Here is a 23,150-nt window from a genome sequence, read left to right on the forward strand (position 1 = left end):
CAGAACTGCAATATTCACACAGTTTAGAGGTGACTTTACGCAGGAAACTAAAAAAAATCAGGAAAAATGTCAAATCTCAGACATTCCGACACGGATTCTGCTCCTGTTTTCAGCAACATTTTTTCTCTCACCTTCACAAACTTCAGGGTCTGTTTCTGGCGGTCATACCAGAAGCCGTAGTCAATCCAGAAGCGCAGCAGCTCCAGCGGTGGCTGGGACCCAAAAAGGTCATGGGCTGGCATGTTGAAATCATCTAGAAAGCACAGCAGCTTCTTCCCACCCGCTGGCACAAACACGCCTTTGGTTCTCTTTTCCGTTCGGCTCTCTACGATGGCCTGGATGTTAGCGGAAGTCGTCTGGACGGAGACATTAAAAAAAAAAAAAAAGCTCGAAAATATTTCTCTTGTTTTCTAAAACAATATTAAAAACACATCGACAATATGGCGTTGCTTCTTTTGCCACCAGAAGACGCTGTGCCGGCTGGTAATATCGTTAGATTTGGCTGACAGCAGAGAGCACCTGATGTGCTCCTGGGACGAGAGCTGCCAACAGGTGAGAGGTTAAAAAGGTGTGTTTATACTGAGAAAACACAACATTTGTTTATGCAGCAAAATCAATCAATCTCAAAAGCCGACTGAATATACAGAACATACACTGTTGTGCAATGATATGACAATGCTCCAAAAAAAAAAAAAATAAATGAGTGCATCGTTTCCCAATCAGTATTTGCGTTTTAATTTGCATTGAAAAGCTATTTCTTGGGTTTAATTAAACATGTGTTTGTGCATATTTGCCCATACTGAGGAAGCTCACTTTAATATAAATTAAAATGGAAGGGAAGGGGTGTCAGGTTAGAAGCTCTCTTGAACAAGCCTGGGAAAGATGGGCGCTAACAGTGACAGATGTTAAGAAGGAGGGAAAGAGGGTGCACACTAAAAATGATGATAGCTGTGCAGATGTGTGGTGGAGATGAGTACCGCCATCATTTCATGCTCTCTTGTAGCCCTTCATGAGAGATGCATGGTAATAATGTGGCCAACAGTGGGGTCTCAGAGTAATGCATGACTTTTACTAAAATTCTAGTGAAGCTGATATGGAGCCTATTAACAACTATTTGGTAGATGGGAGGCAGATGCACACACACACACACACACACACACACACACACACACACACACGCAAACAGGCATGATCACTCCTTAATACCTGCAATCAGCCATGTTAAGGTGGGTGCATGTGAAGCATCGCATGCTGTCAGTGATGGTGGATCACAATATGTGGGTGAGGTGTTTGTTACTGCAGCCTGCGCATCTGCCAGTAAAAACTGTAAATGGCAGACGAGGAGTTCACTAACCTGTGAAGACATGTTGATAGTGAGGGCGGCCCACTTATTATCCAGCCCCTGCAGGACACTCTGCGCCACAGAGGTTTTGCCAGTGCCCACTGGCCCAGTGAGCAGTACTGGGTACTGACTCAACACCAGAGCCTTAACCAATAAGTTATAGCGAACTGTGTCCACCGTAGGAACCATAATCTTATAGAATGGAGAGCTGCAGGACAGAGATACAGCTGTAGTGTAGATACTGATGGTATATGACATAAAGTTACATCTGACATCACATATCTAATTAAAAAGTGAAGCAAACCTACTGAATTTGTGAGTGTAATGGATAAAACACCAACATGCTTCGACATGCATGCTTACAACAGCTGACTTAAGGTACAGAGGACCACAAGCATACTCACGTAGCATTGTAGCACCAGCCTTTAGGCAGCTTATCTTCAAAAGAAGCCCAGGTCTTATTCTTTGGGTCCACATAGTACTCATAAATTGTGTCCTGAAAGAGTTTAGATAAAAACTTCAGTGATTTTAGCTTCCTGCAATGATACAGTTTTGCTTATCGAGGGTGGGAGGTGTGATGGGTATTATTCCTGTAAAGTAAAAAAACAACAACAACAAAGATATATCGAACCAGGCTTGCAAGTCTTTAACCAATCGATGCATCATTTTATTGCTGAATGCTTTAATGCTGAATGTTGAGGTTGAATGCTGAGCGCAATGATTGCTCAAAAACAGGCGTCTCTGTGTGGAAGTTAAAGAGTAATGTGGCAGAAAATCAGCTTAGCTGAGACTCTAACTTTCGAAACTCTTGTAGTGTCATGAAATTTTGAAGACAAATACCAACAAATCACATTTTTTAAATCACGTGAGTGGGTGATCCACCATTCACTACGTTGGCGGTTAGATCTTTGGCTGTAAAAAGTGTTTCACGAGTGATGCCCTTGTTTCACAGCACCTGTTCACGCAAAAATGGCAGCAGAGCAGGTTTTTTCTTTGGAGATCCTACTTGAGATTGAAAGGTGCTGAATGAGTGCAGACATGAAGGACTTATATGTGTAAGCTGGCTGAGACAGACAATGATAATGGTGCCTGACACCAAGCAATCACCAGCGACAAGAATGTGACAGGAATCTTCTTGTCAGGATTTCAAATGACAATAAGCTTTGGCAGCCATCTAGAATATATAGAACCTTACTTATATGGACAGACTACCCTGTAGCTGCTAAGGATACATAAACGGCTTATGTTATTTCTATATTTCTTTCAGAAAAGAATAAAATCAACTTGTATGTGACCGATTTGCAAACAAACAACATGCACAACAAACCCTGGCGGGGAAGGTGCTGTCAAACTCTCGCAGGAACTTGTCCATCTTTTTGCGTCCGACCTCGTCAACAGAGGCACAGATGGACCAGATGAGGGAAAAGATGAACCAGAGTTCAACAACTCTACCCAAGTTTTCTGTGTCTGAAGTATTCACCTGAAGAAACAGAAACAATGACTCTGTTCCTTATCACATTGAAATTGCTTACATGGTGACAATATCTTGTGCTGGACGTAACAGATAGAAAAGTCTTAAGCTATTTTTGAATGTTATCTTTACCATATGGTTGTGTTGTGACCTCATTGTCAAGGAGGGCCAGACCTCAATGATATCAATGAATCACAAGTAAATGGGACTGCGACTTGAAAAAGAGGTGAAAGACTGCACTTCACATACCCCACTTTTGGGTGTAGCCAGGGAGTCATAAAGGCGGCACAGAGAGGCGACGCTGTTGAGTTCAGTGACGGGGATCAGCTCCTTACAGTTGGTCTTCTTAAAGTTCAGTGTGCTCTCTAAATATTTCTCCAACAAAGGCTTTAAATGCTCCACTTCAGCCTATTGCGAAATAAACACACAGAGGGTTAGGTCAACAAATCTGGATAGAACAGTGCCAGAAAAGAACAAATCGTCCCGTGTTTCTGGAATAAGTATGCTCTTAAAAGAAGACTATGACATAATACAAGTGACTTTACTGTACTTTGTGTCGCTTGTCCAGCCAGGACTGAACAAAAGGCTTCCATCCAAGATCAGTGTAATCATTGTAGACCATTCCACAGCGAGACACTGTAGCTGGAGAGGCCTGTGCCAGGTTCTCCACTTCAAACAGAAGCGACACCTATGACAAAACAATCTATATAACTCATACACTCTCATAGTCATTGTCACAGTGTCTGGAGGAAACAATTGTTTTCTTTAGCTCAATAGTTTTGTAGGCTTTATTCAACTAATCCCTTCCTGTTTCTGTACTTTTCATTGTCTGATTTCTTTGGACAGATTCCACAAAGCCACAGTTTGTTTCCTTTGAAGAACTTTCAGTTGACACTGAGCAAGAGAAATTGCAGTCATTGGGCCTCATGCAAGAACATTTTCGTATTTTTATTCTAAATTTCTCTTACTTTTTTCGTAAGAAGGTCTCGTACGAACACGCCACGTCAGATTCAACAAGCGCTCTTAACTTCGGAAAAAGTGTGTAAACGACCTGCGTAAATGATGAATCACACCTGTGCGTATCTTAAGTTCACGTGCACGAGGATAGTAGATTTGCATACTCCACGCCCTAAATGATACCATATAAGGCTGTGCTTCCTCTCTCCTGTGCCAGGAAGTGTTGAGTGCTGAGAATACGGGCTCTGAGATTAAAGTTCTGCTTTCAGAGATCCAAAAAGGAAAATCTGTCATTTTTAGCAGTGTCAGCAGTGGACGGGACCTGCTAAAGTGAAGAAATTGGAAGCAATTACGAGTGCTGTTAATACCATGTCAGCGAAATAAAAAAATAAATGGTTTGATATGAAAATGGCTTAAAAAAAAACGTCTTGCCATGGGCAGGCGATCGATGACTGCAACTAAAGCCGTGCAATCAGTTGTTGCCTCATCATGATGGCACTTTGATGGGGTGGTCCATGAGGGGGGTCTTCTGGCACCACAGCTTCTTGTCTGCCTGGGCTGGTTCAGGTTGTAGGAGACCCTCGTTCATGGCAATATTGCGCAAATCTGGCATGCCTCCTCTGGGCTATTTTGCCCCCCAGCTGTATCGAGACACACCCACCTGGCCTTCAGCAGTGCGCTCCACAACGGCACGGGTGTTTTGATGCGTATATGTCTCGTGCTCCAATTATGATTGGCAGTCCAGCCACGGCATGAAAGTCCCTCTTAATTTGCACTTGTTGGACAGCGGTTTATGGGAATTTGATGTACCATGGTTGATAAACTGATGAGAGCTTTGATGACCAAGGGGAGCGCACGACTCACAGAGGACTGGGACACCCCCGATCTGTCTCCAATCTCCCTCTGAAAGGTTCCCGTGGCCAAAAATCCAAGGGTGGTGAGGTCCTGGACGTGTGGTGGAATTGGGTTTGATCGGCGTGTTTCTCTCTGGAGTTGTGGCTCTAGCAATTAAGCTGCATATTTGCAGCAGCACAGTCCTTGGCAATCTGAATCGCGATCTCAGCCATTCGTCTGTCTCCACACGCTCTCTTCCAAGAGCCTGACGCGCTGAGGCATCCAAAAGTCGCAAGTCAGCCGCTGGTTACGCTTCCCGTTATATACAGATTCAAATTAACCTTCGATTAGTGCATATTTGAAGTCAAACAGAATAATGTCAGCATCATTGTTGGGTATAATGTATATATTTATTTATGTTTTCTTCAAAGTAATTAAATATACAATCCATTAGTCAAGCAAACGTGATTTGAATAACAGCGGACTATTTTACGAAACTCCTACGACAGCTCTGGATCACTCGTAAATTCTGTTCGTACCTGAAAGAAAACGTAAAATACGAAAAGATTGGTGAATGCGCAAATTCTCTTAAATCACTCGTACGGACGATTTAAGAACAAATCTGTGCGTACGAACGCTTCTTGCATGAGGCCCATTGTCTATTCCCTGGATCACTCAAATAGAATGGAGCCATTACATGCTGTTTTGCTACTATCATCGTCTGCGCTTTTCATCTCATGAAGTCAGAATGTGGTTTGTGGACCTTTTTGTGGTTTCCTACTCAGTTCTCACCTGCTCGGGCATGGAGATTCTCTCTCCATTTATGAGTGTGAGCACCTTGTTGTCATCCATAACAGAGTTCATACTCTCAATCCACAGTGTGTCAACAGGCCCATCGAACACAATCCACTTCTCATCTGGCTTCTCATCTTAAAGGTGGAGGGATGACATGCGTGAAAAACTCATATAGTTTCAAATTCAACATTGTGCCTGATGCATTTTTAAGACAAAAAAAATAGATAAACAATGACTTTCAACTTGGAGATTTATGCCTCAAAAAACGACTTAAGTATGATACATGCACGCACACACACACACACACACACACACACACACACACACACACACACACACACACACACAAATAAACAAAGCAAGTGCTGTATGCAAGCACTCTCCTGATAACTTTAATAAAACCTAAAAGCATGCCGAAAAAGGGCCAGTGGCCGTCCATCTCACTTTTCTGCCCAGGGTTTTTGCTTGTTAAGTTAGAATTTAAAAGAAGGATTACAATGAGGGCAAATAGATTACTGTGGGTCTGCTGCCATCATGATAAGTGGAATCCATATCTGCTTGGAAATCAGTAAATCCCAAGCAAGCGGCTGCAGCAGCATAACTGAAAGAATGGCCTTTGGCAGTACATAAATGTAGATCCACTTCACATGGAGTCGAGGCATGACAATGGAGTGTATATGGGCAGAGGTACGATCATCCCTTCAGGGTGTGCTTATCTATTTATTCATTCATTTATTCATTTGGATAGTGGTACCTGCACAAGCTGATCTCATGAGGGAGGACAGCGCTCCATCAGTCCACTCATTAGTAGAAAGGTCATTTTCTCCATACAGCTCTCCCAGGCTCATTGACTTCGGGTTCAGAGGATACACCTGTTGTGCGACAGGCGCAGAGGCACAAAGGACAACAACAAGGGCATAACAGCTCCAGCTCATAATTACAGCTGGTCAGCTATGTTTCAAATTAAAAACAGATGATTTGAATGGAACATCTTTCTGTAAATAAAAAAATAATAATTCATCTGGATTAAAGCAATATTATTGGGCGAAATACAACACAGTCTTCTTTTCCTTCCACACACACCTGAACCAGCTGAAAGCCCGGCTCTTTCTTGTGGTGCAGGGCAGTGAGAGTTTTCTGCAGAGTCCTCCAGGTAACACTCTTAGCACTCCCTGTCTTGCCCACCAGCATGGACGAGTGTCGAGAGTTTTTGGTCTCATAAAGTTGGATGACTTTGGTCATTGCAAAAGGAGTCACCTGCAAACTGCTCTGCCGAAGCTCCACCTCTATGGCGTCCTTTAACTGCAATCAAAGAACAGCAGAAGAAAACAGTCAAGTGTTTGGTGATGCCGTAATTAGTGAAAATGAAGAGTCCCCTGATCATAATGTTCCAGGGTAAGTTGGCTTAGGAATTCTTCGTTGACCAATAACTGTCTTTCGCTGTTTTATTCTACTTATTGTACTTATTCTTATTGTAAGCATTACCATAGTTTAATATGTGTTCAATGTGACAGACTTAGCGTTAATGTTGCTGTATTCATGCAGCAGTTTGACAATTCAACACATCTAACTCAATTAATGTACACAAAGAAATGATGAAGTGGGTTGGGCCATAGAGCAGGAAGGGTGGAAACAGAAAGGTGTCTCCTCTTCACATGGAAAACAAAATGAATGACCTGAGGAGGCTATCAGAACAGATGACTGAAACCAATTCTATGAGATAAAGCAAAGAGGAATTCCAGCCTAATCAATGAGACCTATACAACTTTACTGAAGATACTCAGGTAGCATATACTCCAGCTATGATTTTGTCTGGAAGCAGTCTTTTGGTTTACTTGCTGAGAAAATGATCTTCTGGTTGCTTTGCATATAAAAGCAAGAGGAAACAATGTCATGCAATCACATCAAACATCACGATTCTACAAGAATGCTAATCTCAACCCACTTGCCTTAATCAACTTACCTTGCAATTGTCTATAATGGGTGTTTCCACAGCAGGGAACAAGTCCTGGGTGATCCCATTGAACAGTGGGAGGTCAGTGGCAGTCAGCTTAGCAATGTTCATGTCCTTCATAGCCATTAGAAGGATCTGAGAGCAAAGATGCAAAGGCGGAGTCATTCATGATTCAGGATCGCTTAGTTGAACTGAGGAAGGAAGTTAAAGATCCTCCAGAGTCATTGATTAATTAATAGGACCTGACGTCACACATGAGTGGTTTTATCAAAATAGACTATTTTGATCATTTTGTAAAAAATATTTAAATAATCATCAGGCAAAGGACAGTAAGTTACAATTTAGGAAGGTTTAACCTGGCTGAGGCTGAAAAGTGAAAGTTTTTGTTCAATAACTTTGAAGTTTTCCAGAAAACTCTCAAGTTTTAGAAGCCCCAGGTTGCAATATGTTAAACTGCTGAGTGATGTAACAGCAACGTCACATTTAAAAGACCATCTTTGAGAGATGCCTACTTCATCTAAATGACTTGGGCTGTTACAGTGGATTTGTCCCCATTCAGACACATTGGAAGAATATGAGAAAGTAATATCTTAATAGTTCATTTAAACAGGAAGAACAAGAAGGAAGCAGTACAAACCTGTTTCAGTCTTCATATGGACACCTGACAATTGCTTTTATGAAAAACCTAAAAAAACTGTGAAGATTTTAATCCCTTCTAGGAATATATGAACACCGTCTAGTACTTTCATTCGTGTTGATATTTGTGTGTTAAACAAGAGAGAGACAGTAAAAGGGAAAATGGGACCTACCTCCTCATCAGGAAAATTGGGAGAAGAGCGGCGCTTCCTTCCAGCATAGCGAAGCAAAGAGGTGAGAGCCCGAAGGCCAAAGTCATAGTGGTCCTGTTTAGATAGCTGTTGCACTGCCAGAGAGTACAGTGTGAAAACCTTTTTAGCCAGAAGCTATAAGCACAATGAAGGAAGCAACAAAGACACAGAGAGAGAGAGAGAGAGAAAAGGGGAAGAAAGATTACAATTTATTACAATTTACAGTAGAAATAAGCCTGTTAGCAAAGTCAAGTTCAAGTCAATGTAGTTCATGGTAAGTGTTCAGATCTTTGTAAACACATTCTGCTCAGAATTCCACAGATCATCATCCCGTCCTCTCATCACTCTGTGTCAATCCTGCCCATTAACCCATTGAGGCCGGGAAAGCATTCGCATTTCTACCTTTAAAGCCGGGGGCGCTGTTGCGTTATTCTACCTTTAAGGCCGGGAAAGCGTACACGTCTTTTTTCATGTATAAGGTTGTTTTGCACCAATTATTGACCTCTGCGCCAATTAAATGCATTATAATAGACACGTGAGAGTGTCGTCATGTTCCTCGTGTCATTGTTTTGATGTTAAGTTACATAGAGAAAAAAAAAAAAAAGTTAAGTTAAGTTTCATCGAACCAAGCACGGAGGACTTTCAGTGGGAAGACATTTCAGATGGGAGTGATTGTGAGGAGTTTCTTGGCTTTGATGATGCTGAAGAACGTGCTGACCCAATTGATGGAGATTTATGGCCAGCACATATGTTTGAGGATGATTTTGAAGGGTTTGAATGTGAGTGGAAGACTGAGAATTACCACCGTAATCGACGGAGAGATTTCAACCGCACACCAGGGGTGAAAGTCGTCCTTTACCTGCAGATGCCACACCGTTGCAGGCATTTAATCATATTTTTACTGAGGAGCTTTGGGCGCATCTCGTTTCCGAGACGAATGGATACAGTGACCAGCTACTTCAGACTCCAGCTCGAGCAAAGATGGCAAGGTGGTCACACGTAACTGTGCCGGAGATGAAAACGTTTATTGGAATGTGTATAGGCATGGGACTCCTTGTGCTGCCAGTACGAAGAGATTACTGGCGATAAAATAAATAGATAAATAAATAATTTAAATATAAAATGAAATTTAATTTAATTTAATTTTATTATTGTTTTCTAATTGAAAATAGCGCTGTTTACTTTACTTTTTATTTTATTTTATTACTGTTTTTTTAATTGAAAATAGTGCTGTTCCTGCACTTTACTTTTTACATTTTCTATTTTCGTGAAGGTGTATGTAAATAAACTCAATTTCCAAAGAAAGCCACAGGTGTAAGCTCTCAAATACCTTTTGAATTTTGTTTCTATCTACTACAGAGGCTGAGAAATCAATCATTTAGTAGGCGTTGACACAATTGCTGAATTTCCAGAAAAACTTCAGGTTTTAGGGGGTCTTTCTGAAATCGCCCATAGGTTTTACAGGCATTCTTTTCCAGGCGTCTTAGGCCTAAATGGGTTAAATGCTCACTATCTCTGTCACCCCCATTCGAATGATCATCCTGTGTCGGGTTAAATCTAAGCACATAGTCACAGGTGTGTTAAATGTTGTGGTCACAAACTACTTTAGTAAAACAAGCAATGATCAAATCCATTTTAGATTTATTTAGATCATGATCAGAACGCAATCTCATTTTGCCTGAACAAAAACAAGTTAGGATGTTTCATTAAAGCTGTTACGATGAAGCAAGCTGTTACGATGAAGCAAGATAAACTTAAAATCAGTGTGTATTCAGAACTGTGTACAGGGTAAAAAATCCAGATATAGTCAGAATTGGTTGAAACTGAGATAAAGACACAACCTTGCTGCTGAGAGGTAGGATATATACAGTTGAAAAGAGGTTATCTCATAGTCAGAGGCCAAGGTAACTGTAGCTCAGCTCCACCTGCTGCAGATTTAGTAACTAGCTCACTGCTCAGCTTTAGAAACGATCTTCTACAGAACAAACAAAGAGAATCATCTCTTATCTCTTTGACTTTATAAACAGATGTGAGCATCACACAGCAATCTGACTGGTACTCTCTGTGCTATTTCCAAACTGGGAGGGCACAGTCATCTACTTTGCCACTGACCAAGTGATTTCACACACTTTGAAATAAAATGACCCAGGCCGACTAAAAAAGTGTGAATCGATCCTTACTGACACATCACCTGGTAGTTTGTGTGTCACTTCCTGAGAGACAGACAGGAGAACAGCACTGAGTTCAGACAGTTACTCCACCTTAGCCTTCATTTTGCCACAGGACTATTGACAATCAATACACTGTGAACAGTTTTCATCTCACAGTCCAGTGAATAACACTTCCTATGATAAATGAAGTTGTCCTGTAACCCTAACTTGGGACTCCCAATTAAGTCTCTGCTGATAAATAAACAGAGAAATCACAAGATTGTTTCCAACTGTCACACCTACAACCAGCAACCGGCCGTCTCACATTAGGGGAAAGTTGCACTGAACAACACACAGTCAGTACAAAATGTCCATCCAGTGTCAGCACCTTGCAGTTGTCGAAGCCCTCTCCAAACAGCAGGATTTCAGCAATTAGAGTAGAATCCGGCACCACCATGGAGATGGGTCTGAACATGGACTTGAGGTTGTCAGGAAGCTCAGTGCGACCAGCATACCCTTGAGTAAAACACAGAGGAATTTATCAATGTATTCCAAAATGTCTCTAACTTTGCAATACAGTATTGATCTCTTCTCTTTTGTCTATTCTTGTTATGCAGATTAATCTCAAACATTTGGTGACATAAAGTGCTTTGACTATGACTACATTTGCACAGCTATTCTGATGTACCAGGATTCATGGTGATAAAGATGCCACATGTTGGAACGAGACGTATGTTCAGTCCTCCAAAATGGAACCAAGGCTCTGCAGCTGAGAGGGCCGAAAGAATGGAAAGGATCTGCTGGGCGACCACTGACAACACTTCAATGTTGATACGGTTGAACTCATCGAAGCACCCCCACGCTCCTGTCTGTTCGAGACGGAAAAAAAACACACTGACAGATTACATTTAAAAAGTGAGATTCTAGAAAAAAAAATTAGGGCTGGGCGAGTTAACTCGTTATTATCGCGTTAACACGCTAATTATTTATCAAATCAAATCAAATCAAATTTATTTATATAGCACATTTCATGTACAAAACAATTCAAAGTGCTTTACATAAAATAAAAGCATTGCAGGAGGGAGTGGAAGAAGCATTAAAATACATAAAAGAATATAAAGAGAAACAAATAAAATAATTTAAATTAATTTAAAAACAAGCAACAGTCTAGATAAGTTAAAAGATAGCATGCAGACACATGAGAACAGAAATGTCTTTAACCTGGATTTAAAAATGTCTACATTTGGTGAAAGTTTAATCTCCACTGGCAGTTTGTTCCACTTATTTGCAGCATAACAGCTAAATGCTGCTTCTCCATGTTTAGTCTGGACTCTGGACTGGACCAGCTGACCTGAGTCCTTGGATATAAGAACTCTGCTGGGTTTATATTCTCTGAAGATATCACAGATGTATTTTGGGCCTAAACCGTTCTGGGATTTGTAAACCATCAGCAGACTTTTATAATCTATTCTGTGACTGACTGGAAGCCAGTGTAAAGATTTTAAAACTGGTGTGATGTGTTCAGATCTCTTAGTCCGGGTTAAAACTCTAGCAGCAGCGTTCTGGATGAGCTGCAGATGTTTAATGCTCTTTTTGGGAAGTCCAGTTAAAAGAGCATTACAGTAATGGAGTCTACTGGAGATGAATGCATGGATGAGTTTCTCCTGGTCTTTTTGGGAGAGGAAACCTTTAATTCTGTTGATGTTTCTGAGGTGGTAAAAAGCTGCCTTGGTGACAGCTTTGATGTGGCTGCTGAAAGTCAGATCTGAGTCTATCAACACTCTGAGGTTACGAACTTGGTCAGTGATTGTAAGGTCCCGAGTCTCAAGATATTTACCAACGCTGACCCTCTTCTCTTTGCTCCCAAACAGAATGATCTCAGTTTTGTCTTCATTTAATTGTAGAAAATTCTCTCTCATCCAGGTGTTTACTTCCTCCAGACACTGACACAGTACGTCTGCTGGGCTGCAGTCGTCCGGTGACAGAGACACATTAAAGTTGTGTATCGTCTGCATAACTGTGATAATTGATGTTAAAGTTCTGCAATATCTGACCCAAAGGGAGCATGTACAAGTCAAACAGAAGAGGTCCAAGAATTGACCCCTGGGGGACTCCACAAGTCATGGCCACTCGCTCAGATTCATAGCTGCCAATTGTAACAAAATAACTCCGGCCTTCTAAGTAGGACCTGAACCAGTTAAGGACCGCTCCAGAAAGTCCAACCCAGTTTTCCAGCCTGTGCAACAGGATTCTGTGATCTACAGTATCAAACGCAGCGCTGAGGTCCAACAGAACCAGGACTGAAACATTACCAGAATCAGTATTCAACCTAATGTTGTTTAACACTTTGACCAGAGCTGTTTCAGTGCTGTGATGACGTCTGAAGCCTGATTGAAAGTTATCAAGACTTCCACTTTCATTCAGAAAGTCGTTGAGCTGGTTAAATACAACTTTCTCAATACTCTTAGATATAAAAGAGAGATTAGAGACAGGTCTATAGTTGTTCATCCTAGAGGTGTCTAGAGTTCTCTTCTTTAGGAGTGGCTTAATGGCAGCTGTCTTTAGTGACTTGGGAAAAATGCCTGATGCCAGTGAGCTGTTAACGCCGATAAATATTTTATCGCGCATTAGCGCAGGTTTTATTATTTATTTTATTTTGTAAAAGTCTGTTGCTGTCTACTACGGAACCGGAAAAGAAAGTAATTGGCATATCCACCAAACATGGAGAAGGGTACGGAACTTTTACTTGGCCATTTTCATTTTAAAGTTTTTCCAGACAGCGGGGTCAACAGAACCAAAGTCATCAGTAAACACTGACAAGTTGAATTGTCTTCTCACCGTAGTAGTTCCAGTCTAAAATATCACTTAAAGGCAAAACACACAACTGATAGCAGCAAGTCATTTAACGAAACAGACAGTGGAGCGAGGCTTCTACATAAAAACTACATAAAAATGCTGATGTTAAAAGTGTGTTTGCACAACACATGTTATGGCACTTTCATGTATATGGCAGCACATTTAAAATAAAACTAAATGCTAAAAGCTATACACTACTTTTGAATTCATTTTTGGATTTGGAAATGCGATTAATCAGGGAAATCATGTGATTAATTAGATTAAAAATTTTAACCGTTGTCCAGCCTTAAAAAAAAAAAAAAAAAAAATGTATGCATGCAGCTTTTCCGTATCAAAGATATTATTCATTTTGCCATGTGTTTTATTCATGGACTTGGTAAAAACATGTGCATTATCAACTGATCCAGTCAAAAAAGGTTACCGAACGTCTTACCTATCACAGACAAAGTTTTAGTTCAAAGATAGTGTTTTAACTTAAAATACACAATGCAATAAATAAAGTACACTTGAATGCTTTTACATCCGCCCGGGTATGCGTCTGGATCTGATAAACAACTTATAGTGCTCGATGTATGAGAACTACCGATATACCACTTCACATGTGGGTTGACATTATTATCATTTTAAATGCCCAGAAAAAAATAAATGCCTTGTTTCAGTGTTTTTACATGATACAAAATGCTTTTCATGTCATCTTTAAACCACTGTTTTACCCAACAATGAGGTACACAGAGGTAGTGTAGCTGTGGTTGAAATCCTCCCCACCTGTGCCAGGCCTGAGTACATGCGTCCCATTGATTTGTAATCCAGTCCTTCAGAGCAGTTGACAACGATGACGTACGTTCCCAGAGCTTTGCCCAAATCCTTAACGGTCTCTGTCTTCCCCGTACCAGCAGGGCCTTTAGGAGAGCCTCCTCGGTGGAGATGGAGTGCTGTGGTCAAGGTCATGTAACACCTGGGTAGAGGCAGCAACTGACATGACTAACTTCACTCACTGTATGGATGCAAACAAGACTGGAATTTTTGGGGAATTTAAGCGATATCAACGAAAAAAATCTAAATACAGCACAAAAAAAATTTAATTAAAGGAAAAGATTGCATAACTGTTATATGTTTAGCTTTATAACTACACAAAATAGAAATATAAGGCATGACTCTGGTCTTTATGCTGATCATAGAAGTAAATGTATGCAAAGCGAACCAAAGTGAACCAAAACTATAGCAAACATTAACATTAACTATTAATAAACACACTAACTTGAAAAAAGGAGTCATGTAGCAGTTATATTTAAGTAAAACACTATTACAATCTTCCTTCTGCTCCGGTGGGATTCAGTTCACATTTTAATAAATGAGATCCTAATCAAAGTACGAACCTGTCCACAGTCTCGAGAATGTTTGTGTCACCAGATCAAAACTAGCATTGCAATTACACATTCAAAAATACAAATCAAGAAATGAATGTTTACAAAATAACTTGACTGCTATCAGATAATGCACTAATTGATCATGACCTGTCAGTGAGCGGGGTGATGACGAGGCGTCCCGAGTTACCCAGGTACTCGTAGCCATACTTGAAATGTGTGTTGGTCTGTCGGATAATGCAGTCATTATCTTCCTGCGGGGAGATGAAACGGAGAAGTTAAATGCATGTTGTCTTGGTCTCTGTTTGACTTACCACAGCAGTACTAAGCTGATCTCTTGCTGACCTCAGATGGTAAGTAGAGGTAGATTAATAATGTGGACAATCTGTGTAATGCCAGTACAGGTGGTGGATCCAGCTGATCTGACGTGGGCGCCCCAGACTAGCAGACACCAGCAGCTGCTGGTCTAATTACACCTCAGTGTTACACTGATTATTAACTATAATTCCTATTGATATGAAATGTATCTTTCCAATAATTTCTTACTCTTTCCCTTTCTGTGTACCACCTGCCACTGGTGATAATTGGATTTCCACTTCCTATGACAGTGAACCTGTTCAGGGAAACACCAAACTAGTGTAACTATTGTTGAATTCATACTCTACAAAAATAAACAAACAATCTGAAACCAAGCTAAATAATTTAGCAGTTATTTGACTGATACTTGGCCTTTTGACAATATTATTCATGTTAAAAAGTGTAATAAATAAGCTAATGAGAGCATCAGATATAAAACATGCTTTCTACAATATTACGCATCAAGACTAAAGGTTAAACTTTGTTTGTATGATCTATAAAAAAGATATTCTGTTTTTTTTTAGTTTAGGTTGTGCGAAGTATTTGAGTCGTTAGTGTCTGACCTTCAGCAGAGTCACACTCTCAGTTTGAATAATCAGGCAAGGGGAGCTGTTGGACCAACCAAACTCAAAATTTGAAGGTAATAAAGTAGTTTTAGAGTAGCTCTAAATGAAGAAATCTAAATCTAAAGAGCGCCTGAAACATGGAAGAAACGTTCAGTACAGCTGTTTCGGACAGTAATGAAAACCCACGTGTCCTATCACAGGTTGCCTACCATCTTACCTTATCCTTCTCCCAGTATAGTCGCAGCTGGCAGAGCCATTCGAAGGCATTGACATCATTGCATCCAGCCTTGGCAAGCTTATCAATGACATCCCGAGCATGAACTTCTATTGTGACAAGTCCCACGATCTTCAGACGCAGGACTTTGGGCAGATTGTCACGGATGATCTCTGAGTAGCATTTAAGCATAGAGATCTGGCAAAAATAGTAGCAGGAAATGCAGAAGAGTTTAGCAGAAGCCTGATCAATAACTTTGACTTTAATAGACAAACATTTTGATGAACATGTGGGTGTCTCAGCAAATCCCGATGGCAAGTTCACACAAAACCTGTTTTTTCTTCATTGACTTCAGGGAGGACTTGTCAGCTCTTTCCTTGCCAATGATTAGGGATTTAGTGATATCAGAGGTCCACTTGATCTGACTGGCTGTGATGATCATCTGAAAAAGGAAGAGTAGAAATTCAGGAAAAAACTTTATCTGTAAGCTAAATGAGGAGTTACAGTGATTCTATGAAATCAGTACAGCCTGTTGTCATTAAAAGGTTTTGCATATCAGAACATAGTAAAAACCATCTGGTCCTCATAAGGTCTAAAAATCCGGCAAGTGCAACTTCAGATGAACAATACTAAATTACATATTACACTGTGTGTTTACCTTTACCTACTACTAAAAAAATAGCACACGATGCAGAACCAGCATGCAAAAAAACAAAGCACATCTTTACTGCTTTCAAAGAAATTAAAACAGTATGTAGGAGCCAGGTGCTGCTAAACAAATGCTCTGGATTAATTGAGCATAAGCAAGTGTGAGCACCTCTATAAAAGCAGAAGGCTTGGCAGTTTGCGAATTTGTTGTGTGTGAGCAAGAACGACATTCATGACCTTAGAAAAGCACCTGCTGCTGCTCATCAAACTATTTGGAGTTCATTACTCTACGGTGAAAAAAAAAATATCCACAAGTGGAAAACATTCAAGCTGCTAATCTTTCCTGGAGTGGACAATCCAGCAAATTCCCCCCAAGGTCAGACTGTACAATGCTCAGTGAAACTGAAATATCAGACACTTCAAACCTCAGTTAGCATGTTAAATGGTAGAATTTATCTGAACAAACCACAAGACTTCTGGAACAATGCCCCAGATGTCTGGTCCTAGTGTGCAGCATCATGTTAAATGAAAACCAAACACCTCATACCAACTGTTGAGCAGGGTGGAGGTGGAAGAATGATGGTTTTGGCTTTGCATTGCGTTGACCATAAACTCCTGTGTGTACCAAAGCATTCTAGTTTAATGAGAGGCCATATGTCCAACTGCTTCAGCTCGGCCATGATTTGATCATGAAACAGTGCAATGATCCCAAGCACAAAAAATAACCTTGGTGTCAGAAAGGCCAGACCTCAAGCTTTTGGAGAAGCTTAAGACCATAAGAGAGGTATACATGAGAACCTCAAAGCACTGAAGCAATGCTTTAAAGAAGAGTGGGCCAGAATTCTTCTGCAATGATGTGACGGCTGCCATTGGCAGTTGTACAAATGACTGAATGGAGGGGTGTTCTAAGTTTTTCCCACGTTGCTTCTCATTTTGGTTCAGTTTTTGTTAAATAAATAATGACAAAGTGTCAAATTTCATCTGTTATTGTTCATCTGAGGGTGCATTTACATCATTGTAAGGTAAGGACAAGTTTTTATTATGCCCTGACACACAAAGACCTAACAACTGAAAGATAGGGTACTCTATAGTGTAAAGGAAGATATTGCAAAAGTACTGTGTCGTATACAAGGCTCTGCACAGAGGACAGACCAAAATAATTGATGCAGATAACAAAGTGGTTTTAAAATCCACTCTGTCAACTATAAGTCACAATCATGTCACTGCATCAGTGACATTCAACCAATAAGATATCATATGTCTGAGGATAAAAAAGAAGGATGGGCAGTTTAAGAGAGAAAAGCTAAAGATAAGCGTACCTGTCCTGGCCACTGTCTAACCCATTTGTCTCTTGGGCCTGTTAACTTCTTCAGAGCGGCAAGGCAGTCGTTCAGACACATCTTCAGTGTGCTACGCATCGTCCTCTCGATATCACACAGCCAAACCTAAAGTCACACAAAGCAAAATGGTGCGCACATTCCCCTATAATTATTAGTTGTACTGTGTTCATCAACACCAGTAATATCATAAGCTCAGTCACATTCATCTCCAAAAGAAATTGATGTAATTTTAAAGCTGTACCTCGACGACTTTGTCCAGTGGCACTGCCGCTTGAAAAGTAATAAACTCTCCGTCAGCAGAGAACATCCCGTCAGCTCTTCGTTTAATGCCCAACTATAAAATACAAACGTAACACAGTGGAAGCTTTGTTTATCAAACATTAATCTACGCTAATTTGCATCAAAAAGCTTTCCGTACACGCCTGACGAATGAATTTCCATACATGAAACACAGCCTAAATCTTGGCGTTCTTGTATTTTGTATCCAATTAGTCCTAACAGATTAAAATAACTGTCAAAGCCAAGAGATTGTGGTAAAGAAACAACAGTCACATAAGAGTGAATTATTTCATTTTCTAAGTTCAATTTCCTTATCGATCATAGCAGCACTGGGCAGTGATCACATAATATGTCTCTGCGAGTGGTTTTCTGATTATTATGGGCTTTATCTAAGTTTCCTGCCTTCACAATTTTCAGGCTCTTGATGTTGTCAAAACACTTTTTCAAGTGAGGCTGCATGGCTTCTGGGTTCTGTGACTGTCCCAAGATCTCCAGCACATCATCATTGGAAAGGAAATAGAATCTCGGGAAGATCTGCCTCTTGGTTTCGAGATACATGTCCAAGGCCTTCAGGATTTCCTCCAGTCTCTCACTCATCTCCGACATCGTCTCAAGTAAGCCTGAAACATGGATGAGTTGGTCATAGACTGCTGAAAATATTATCTTTTAATGTCATTGGATTACTAAGAAGCCTTTTGTCTGTTTACTTGCTATCTACATTGCATATCTTTTTTTGAATTAAAAGTTGCATCTAGCATGAAGGATGCAGATGAAATATGAGACACGTTTCAAATATTTATTTTAGGGTCCGAATGTGTAGTGAGGTTCTTTAAAGAAACGTCAAATAGGTTGTCATACCGGGATGGTGCGTTCCCTTCAAGGCGTTGTTATTCTTGTGCATACGGTCCATGATGGTTTTCCAGTTAGCACTAATGCCTTCAAACTCTTTACACTCATGAGGAAGCTGATCTCTGATATCCTTTCCTTGGAAAATGTTCTGAAGTGATGGAAAATATCAAATTAGAGAAAGAAGAAGGACATACTCTATGACAGGCTACAAACATAAGTGAAAAAGCCAATACAAGATGGCTTAAAAGCAGAAAAAAAAAACACATTCAGCCACATGCGTTTCCTTTACATGCAGACAGTAATATATGGTAAACATACATTTCAATTTTCATTATCTTAAATATTCAGACACAGTAGTTATCAAACAACAACAACAACAAGAAACACTAACTCGTGAATTTAGTACTATTTCAGTGTGTGTGTGTGATTCATGTACCTCCAAATAAATCCAGTTGCGTTGCACAGTAAGGACCATTTCAATGACTTCCAGCACATGGGACAGCTGTCGTTCCCACCGATCCACGTCCGTCTCAAAAGCTTTAACAAACCGCGATGCCTTCATTGTAGATAAAAAAATCTGGTTGTCGTCCAGTGTCTGGAAAACTTCCTCAGTGCCTCTGGAAGAGAAAGAGAGAGGGCGGGAAAACATGACCAGTGACCAGTGACCATTAGCTTGAATTAGATGTTAGTGGTGAAAAATTCCATGTTTATCACGTAAACCTGTACTTTTATTACAAACTTGCATCCCTTCTGGAATAAATGCCATCTTTTTTTTTTAGCTTTATTGTGTTGTGTTTTTATTCAGTGCAGCGACTAAGCAAGGCTCGACAATGATTTCGTCAGGGATGTGGTTTTGTTCCAGTCTCCACGTGGCTTCATATGACACCAGGGGTAACACCAGAGGCAGATTGTCACTGATGAGACATTAATGAGCCGCATTTGGTGGAATCCTGGGGTAAGTTAATCTTACTCCCTGCCCAGTAGTTTACAGAATTGGTTCAAAAGTTTTATTGCTGGCTGTCTTAATTCATGTCAGCTGTCTGAATCCATATTTCTAAGACCGCTCTTAGTACGATGCTCAGCAGAAACTGGCTGCTTATCTTGATATTTGCTCAAAGTATTGCCAGAGAAAAAGTGGCAAGTGCTTTGAAGGTTGACAAGAAGAATGCAAAATGCTGGATCTTTTTCCCTTTTTAATGTTGTGAAAAAACTAAAGCCTTCTTTCAATCAGTCAAACAACCAATCTGGCTATTGAGTGCAGTGGTAAAGTGTTAAATCAACATTCAGACCCAAGTCAAATGTGTGTAGAAGTGGCAAATACTAATCTGCTTCTGCTCCAAGCTGCACAGACGAGAATACACTCAAAGGCACATGCTAACAAAAAAGTGTGGGGAAAAAAAGTGAACACAGCTCCCTTTTAATGTACAGGAACATACTTTCACTGACTGTAACTTCTCTACACTCAGAAAATAGTTCCAGTAATGGGAACATGTCTCGGACTGGATGACAGTAAATAACTGTGGGCTCAAGGGATGCAGGTAAAGACATATAGATTCAAAGTGAAATTTAAATCTCTGTATGGGATACAGTTATAACCTGTAAATAACACTGCATTAAAGACTGGCCGTCTCACCTCAGCCGGAAGTGGCCTTCATTTTTGTAGGGCTCTATGTCCAGGAATGTTTCCTCCCAGGTCTGGGTAATGTTGTTCAGACCCTGGAATATCAAACGCAGGGTTAGGGTTGGGGCTGACGACACTCTGAAAAAGCAGATCCTTAAGGACAAAAGAACCCACTTTGACATGTTGTGGGAGGTGGGTTGTAGCAGGAAGTAAACAGTCTACGTATGAATGTGAGCAGATAGAACTGTCCGGGGTTATAAGTAACATTACACAGTTGGACAACTGAAAGCGTAAGAGGGGTAAAGGCTTGCACTTATCCAAATTGTGGCAACAACATGTCAAGAAGCACTTGGGAGAAACTGTTGCAGATTACCTTGGGGGACTGGGACATGATGAGGTTGTTGGCAACTATTCTTGGAATAGATATAAACACACCTGTGGCTCAAAGACCATTACGCTTGCAGTGAACATTTTAACATCGGATGACAAGTGCAAGTGGAAAAGAATCTAATACTCAAACACCTTTTCCTGAGATAAGCTGCTGTGCAATGAGAAGAGGGACCTGCAAAAGGGTGAAAGGAGGACAACTTTTTCACTGAAATTAATCTTCAGTCTGAAGATGTCTCTTTCTTCCAGTAATTTTGTGCGCTCTATATCTGTTTACTGAGACTCATAGAAAAGGTTTTCCCTTTCACCCGGGGTGTAATTGCTGCTGTCACCAACAGATAGCACTTCCTTAAAAAAAAAAAAAAAACACATTCATGTGTACATTTGGTTTACTCCACAAACCACAGTCTGCAAGCATCAAATATCGATGCAGCCAGAGTGTCTCATTTCAGAAAAGTGGGGACTCCTCCTTTGTATTCTACAGTGAGGATATGAAGTCCCCACCAAGGATATGAAGGGTTACAACAGTGAGCGATATTTTACACATAGTGCGTGCCAATGAAGGTCCCCAGACTCCCTTAAAAATGTGTGCATTTTTGTGAGTTGACGATCAGGGTGAAGTTTAGAAACTCTATGAAACACTTTCCTTAATAAATTCCTACCAAAAAAAAACCCAAAAAGACCCAAGATACAAATACAATACTGAGACTGTAACGCCTAGTTTACACTTAATGTGTGGATTATGTAGATTATTTACATTATAGATCAGGTTATGTCCCCTAATTTTCAACCTAACGAAATGCATTTCTTTTCGTTGATGTTATCACAAGACATTATCGTCTAAAGTTTCTCCTAAATGTGTTAAGAAAACAGTCAAACATTTTGACTGTAAGCTACTTAATTTTTCCAGCTTTCTTGTATTCAGTGAGGTCTCTCTTATATACTCAAAGCTAATTCTGTAGTGGGAAAAAAAGAAGATGCAGTTTTGTCGGTTGACTCGCACGCCAAAACACGCAGGTACCTCGAAACGAGGCATCAGATGTCAAGCCTAAACAGAAAGTTCATAATGTTCTTGACACTTGCCATGACATTGTAAATCTGTCAATTGCAAATACGCTCACGTTTACTTTGCCATGAACGACCACTCTGTGTTATCACATTGTGATAACGGCAGGATTTTTTTAGGCTCCCATTTGCTCACAATTCTTAGAAAGCAGTCCCAGTTTCTAACGGAGCAATATCCAGCTGATTAAGTAAATCGGCTACTAATTACATGATAATCGTATGTGCTAATTGCTCCATGCTTTTATATGCATAAACTTGGCCATAAAAACTGCACTGCTATAACCTCTGTGAATATTGTGATGTAGAGTGAAGGAGTGGAGAGAGACTGCTGGCAGCATGAAGAGGGCGAAGGCTGAGCTGCAGGCATGGCTGCTGTTCAAGCTATTAAGTCTCAAGCTTCTGATTTGGCAAACCAAATTCCTCAGCCAGACACAAGAATGCACGGGGTCAGGTAAGTAACAAAACTGCCCAACGAGGGAAAGCACAAACAAGTAAAATACTGGACCTGTTCAATGGACAGTTCCTTGCTGGCGGCTCCAGAAATCTCGGATATTTTTTCAGCATAATCGTCCAGGCCCAGAGTTATGATCTTTTCCAGGGTAAATTCAGCGCTGGTTGGCTCAAAAGAGCTCTGCAGCTCCTCACAGATCTGCTTCCAGTGTCTGGAAGAAGGTGACATTTGAAAGTCTGGTTAGTCTTACTCTGAAGCAACCCTGCTAATCATTGGAAGAAAAAAAGTAAGTGCAAAATACTAGTGTCTGCCAGGTGACAAATAGCAAAGCAAATCACACATATTGTATCTATAATAAAATACCACATCATTTATAATCTGCCAGTGTCATGTTTACTGTAAAATCAAAGCTCTAAGACAACTTTGAAGTAACAACAGCAAACTTGAAAAACACAGTTAAACTGCTTTATAGCTTCACACACTGTTTGTACAGATTTAAAAACTGCATCATGGAGGCTTTGGCACTGCTTACTGAAGGAAAGCATGGCTCTATGGTATCACTAATGCACTAAAGTGGTGTGTTCTTTTCCTGCCAAGGAAAGTAAAGAAAACTAGGGTAGTTGCTTACATATGAATATAAAGATATCTGGGCATTACAGATGTTTCACTGTGAATTGTCAGAGAATCACTGGTAAACTAACAGATGGTGCTTAGAGGAGAAAGATGGAGGTTGTACTAGAGGGAAAGAAGCCAACCGACACTTTCTGGCTGTTCATCTTCGGCTGAATCACGTTCAAGTCTGAGACCCTGGGAACTTAGCTAT

General features: G+C 40.5%; 1 protein-coding gene across 1 annotated transcript in view; it reads right to left on the reverse strand.

The window, feature by feature from the left end:
• Positions 1–23,150, reverse strand: part of dnah2 (dynein, axonemal, heavy chain 2) — a 67,018-nt gene that overhangs the window by 27,092 nt on the left and 16,776 nt on the right. Inside the window, exons 27-50 of the mRNA XM_075450887.1 lie at positions 22,382–22,538; positions 20,437–20,519; positions 19,240–19,420; positions 18,813–18,951; positions 18,357–18,574; positions 17,917–18,009; positions 17,655–17,780; positions 16,019–16,129; positions 15,691–15,885; positions 14,701–14,804; positions 13,952–14,141; positions 11,019–11,199; positions 10,719–10,846; positions 8,163–8,315; positions 7,363–7,488; positions 6,483–6,701; positions 6,154–6,271; positions 5,397–5,533; positions 3,364–3,501; positions 3,063–3,221; positions 2,670–2,822; positions 1,747–1,838; positions 1,355–1,550; positions 132–356 (exon numbers count right to left, since the gene is read on the reverse strand). Coding sequence (XP_075307002.1) covers positions 132–356; positions 1,355–1,550; positions 1,747–1,838; positions 2,670–2,822; positions 3,063–3,221; positions 3,364–3,501; positions 5,397–5,533; positions 6,154–6,271; positions 6,483–6,701; positions 7,363–7,488; positions 8,163–8,315; positions 10,719–10,846; positions 11,019–11,199; positions 13,952–14,141; positions 14,701–14,804; positions 15,691–15,885; positions 16,019–16,129; positions 17,655–17,780; positions 17,917–18,009; positions 18,357–18,574; positions 18,813–18,951; positions 19,240–19,420; positions 20,437–20,519; positions 22,382–22,538 — 3,622 coding nt within the window. The remainder of the gene's footprint in view (positions 1–131; positions 357–1,354; positions 1,551–1,746; positions 1,839–2,669; positions 2,823–3,062; positions 3,222–3,363; positions 3,502–5,396; positions 5,534–6,153; positions 6,272–6,482; positions 6,702–7,362; positions 7,489–8,162; positions 8,316–10,718; positions 10,847–11,018; positions 11,200–13,951; positions 14,142–14,700; positions 14,805–15,690; positions 15,886–16,018; positions 16,130–17,654; positions 17,781–17,916; positions 18,010–18,356; positions 18,575–18,812; positions 18,952–19,239; positions 19,421–20,436; positions 20,520–22,381; positions 22,539–23,150) is intronic.

This window comes from Odontesthes bonariensis, chromosome 19 (genome assembly GCF_027942865.1).
Source record: "Odontesthes bonariensis isolate fOdoBon6 chromosome 19, fOdoBon6.hap1, whole genome shotgun sequence".
NCBI classification, from domain to species: Eukaryota; Metazoa; Chordata; class Actinopteri; order Atheriniformes; family Atherinopsidae; genus Odontesthes; species Odontesthes bonariensis.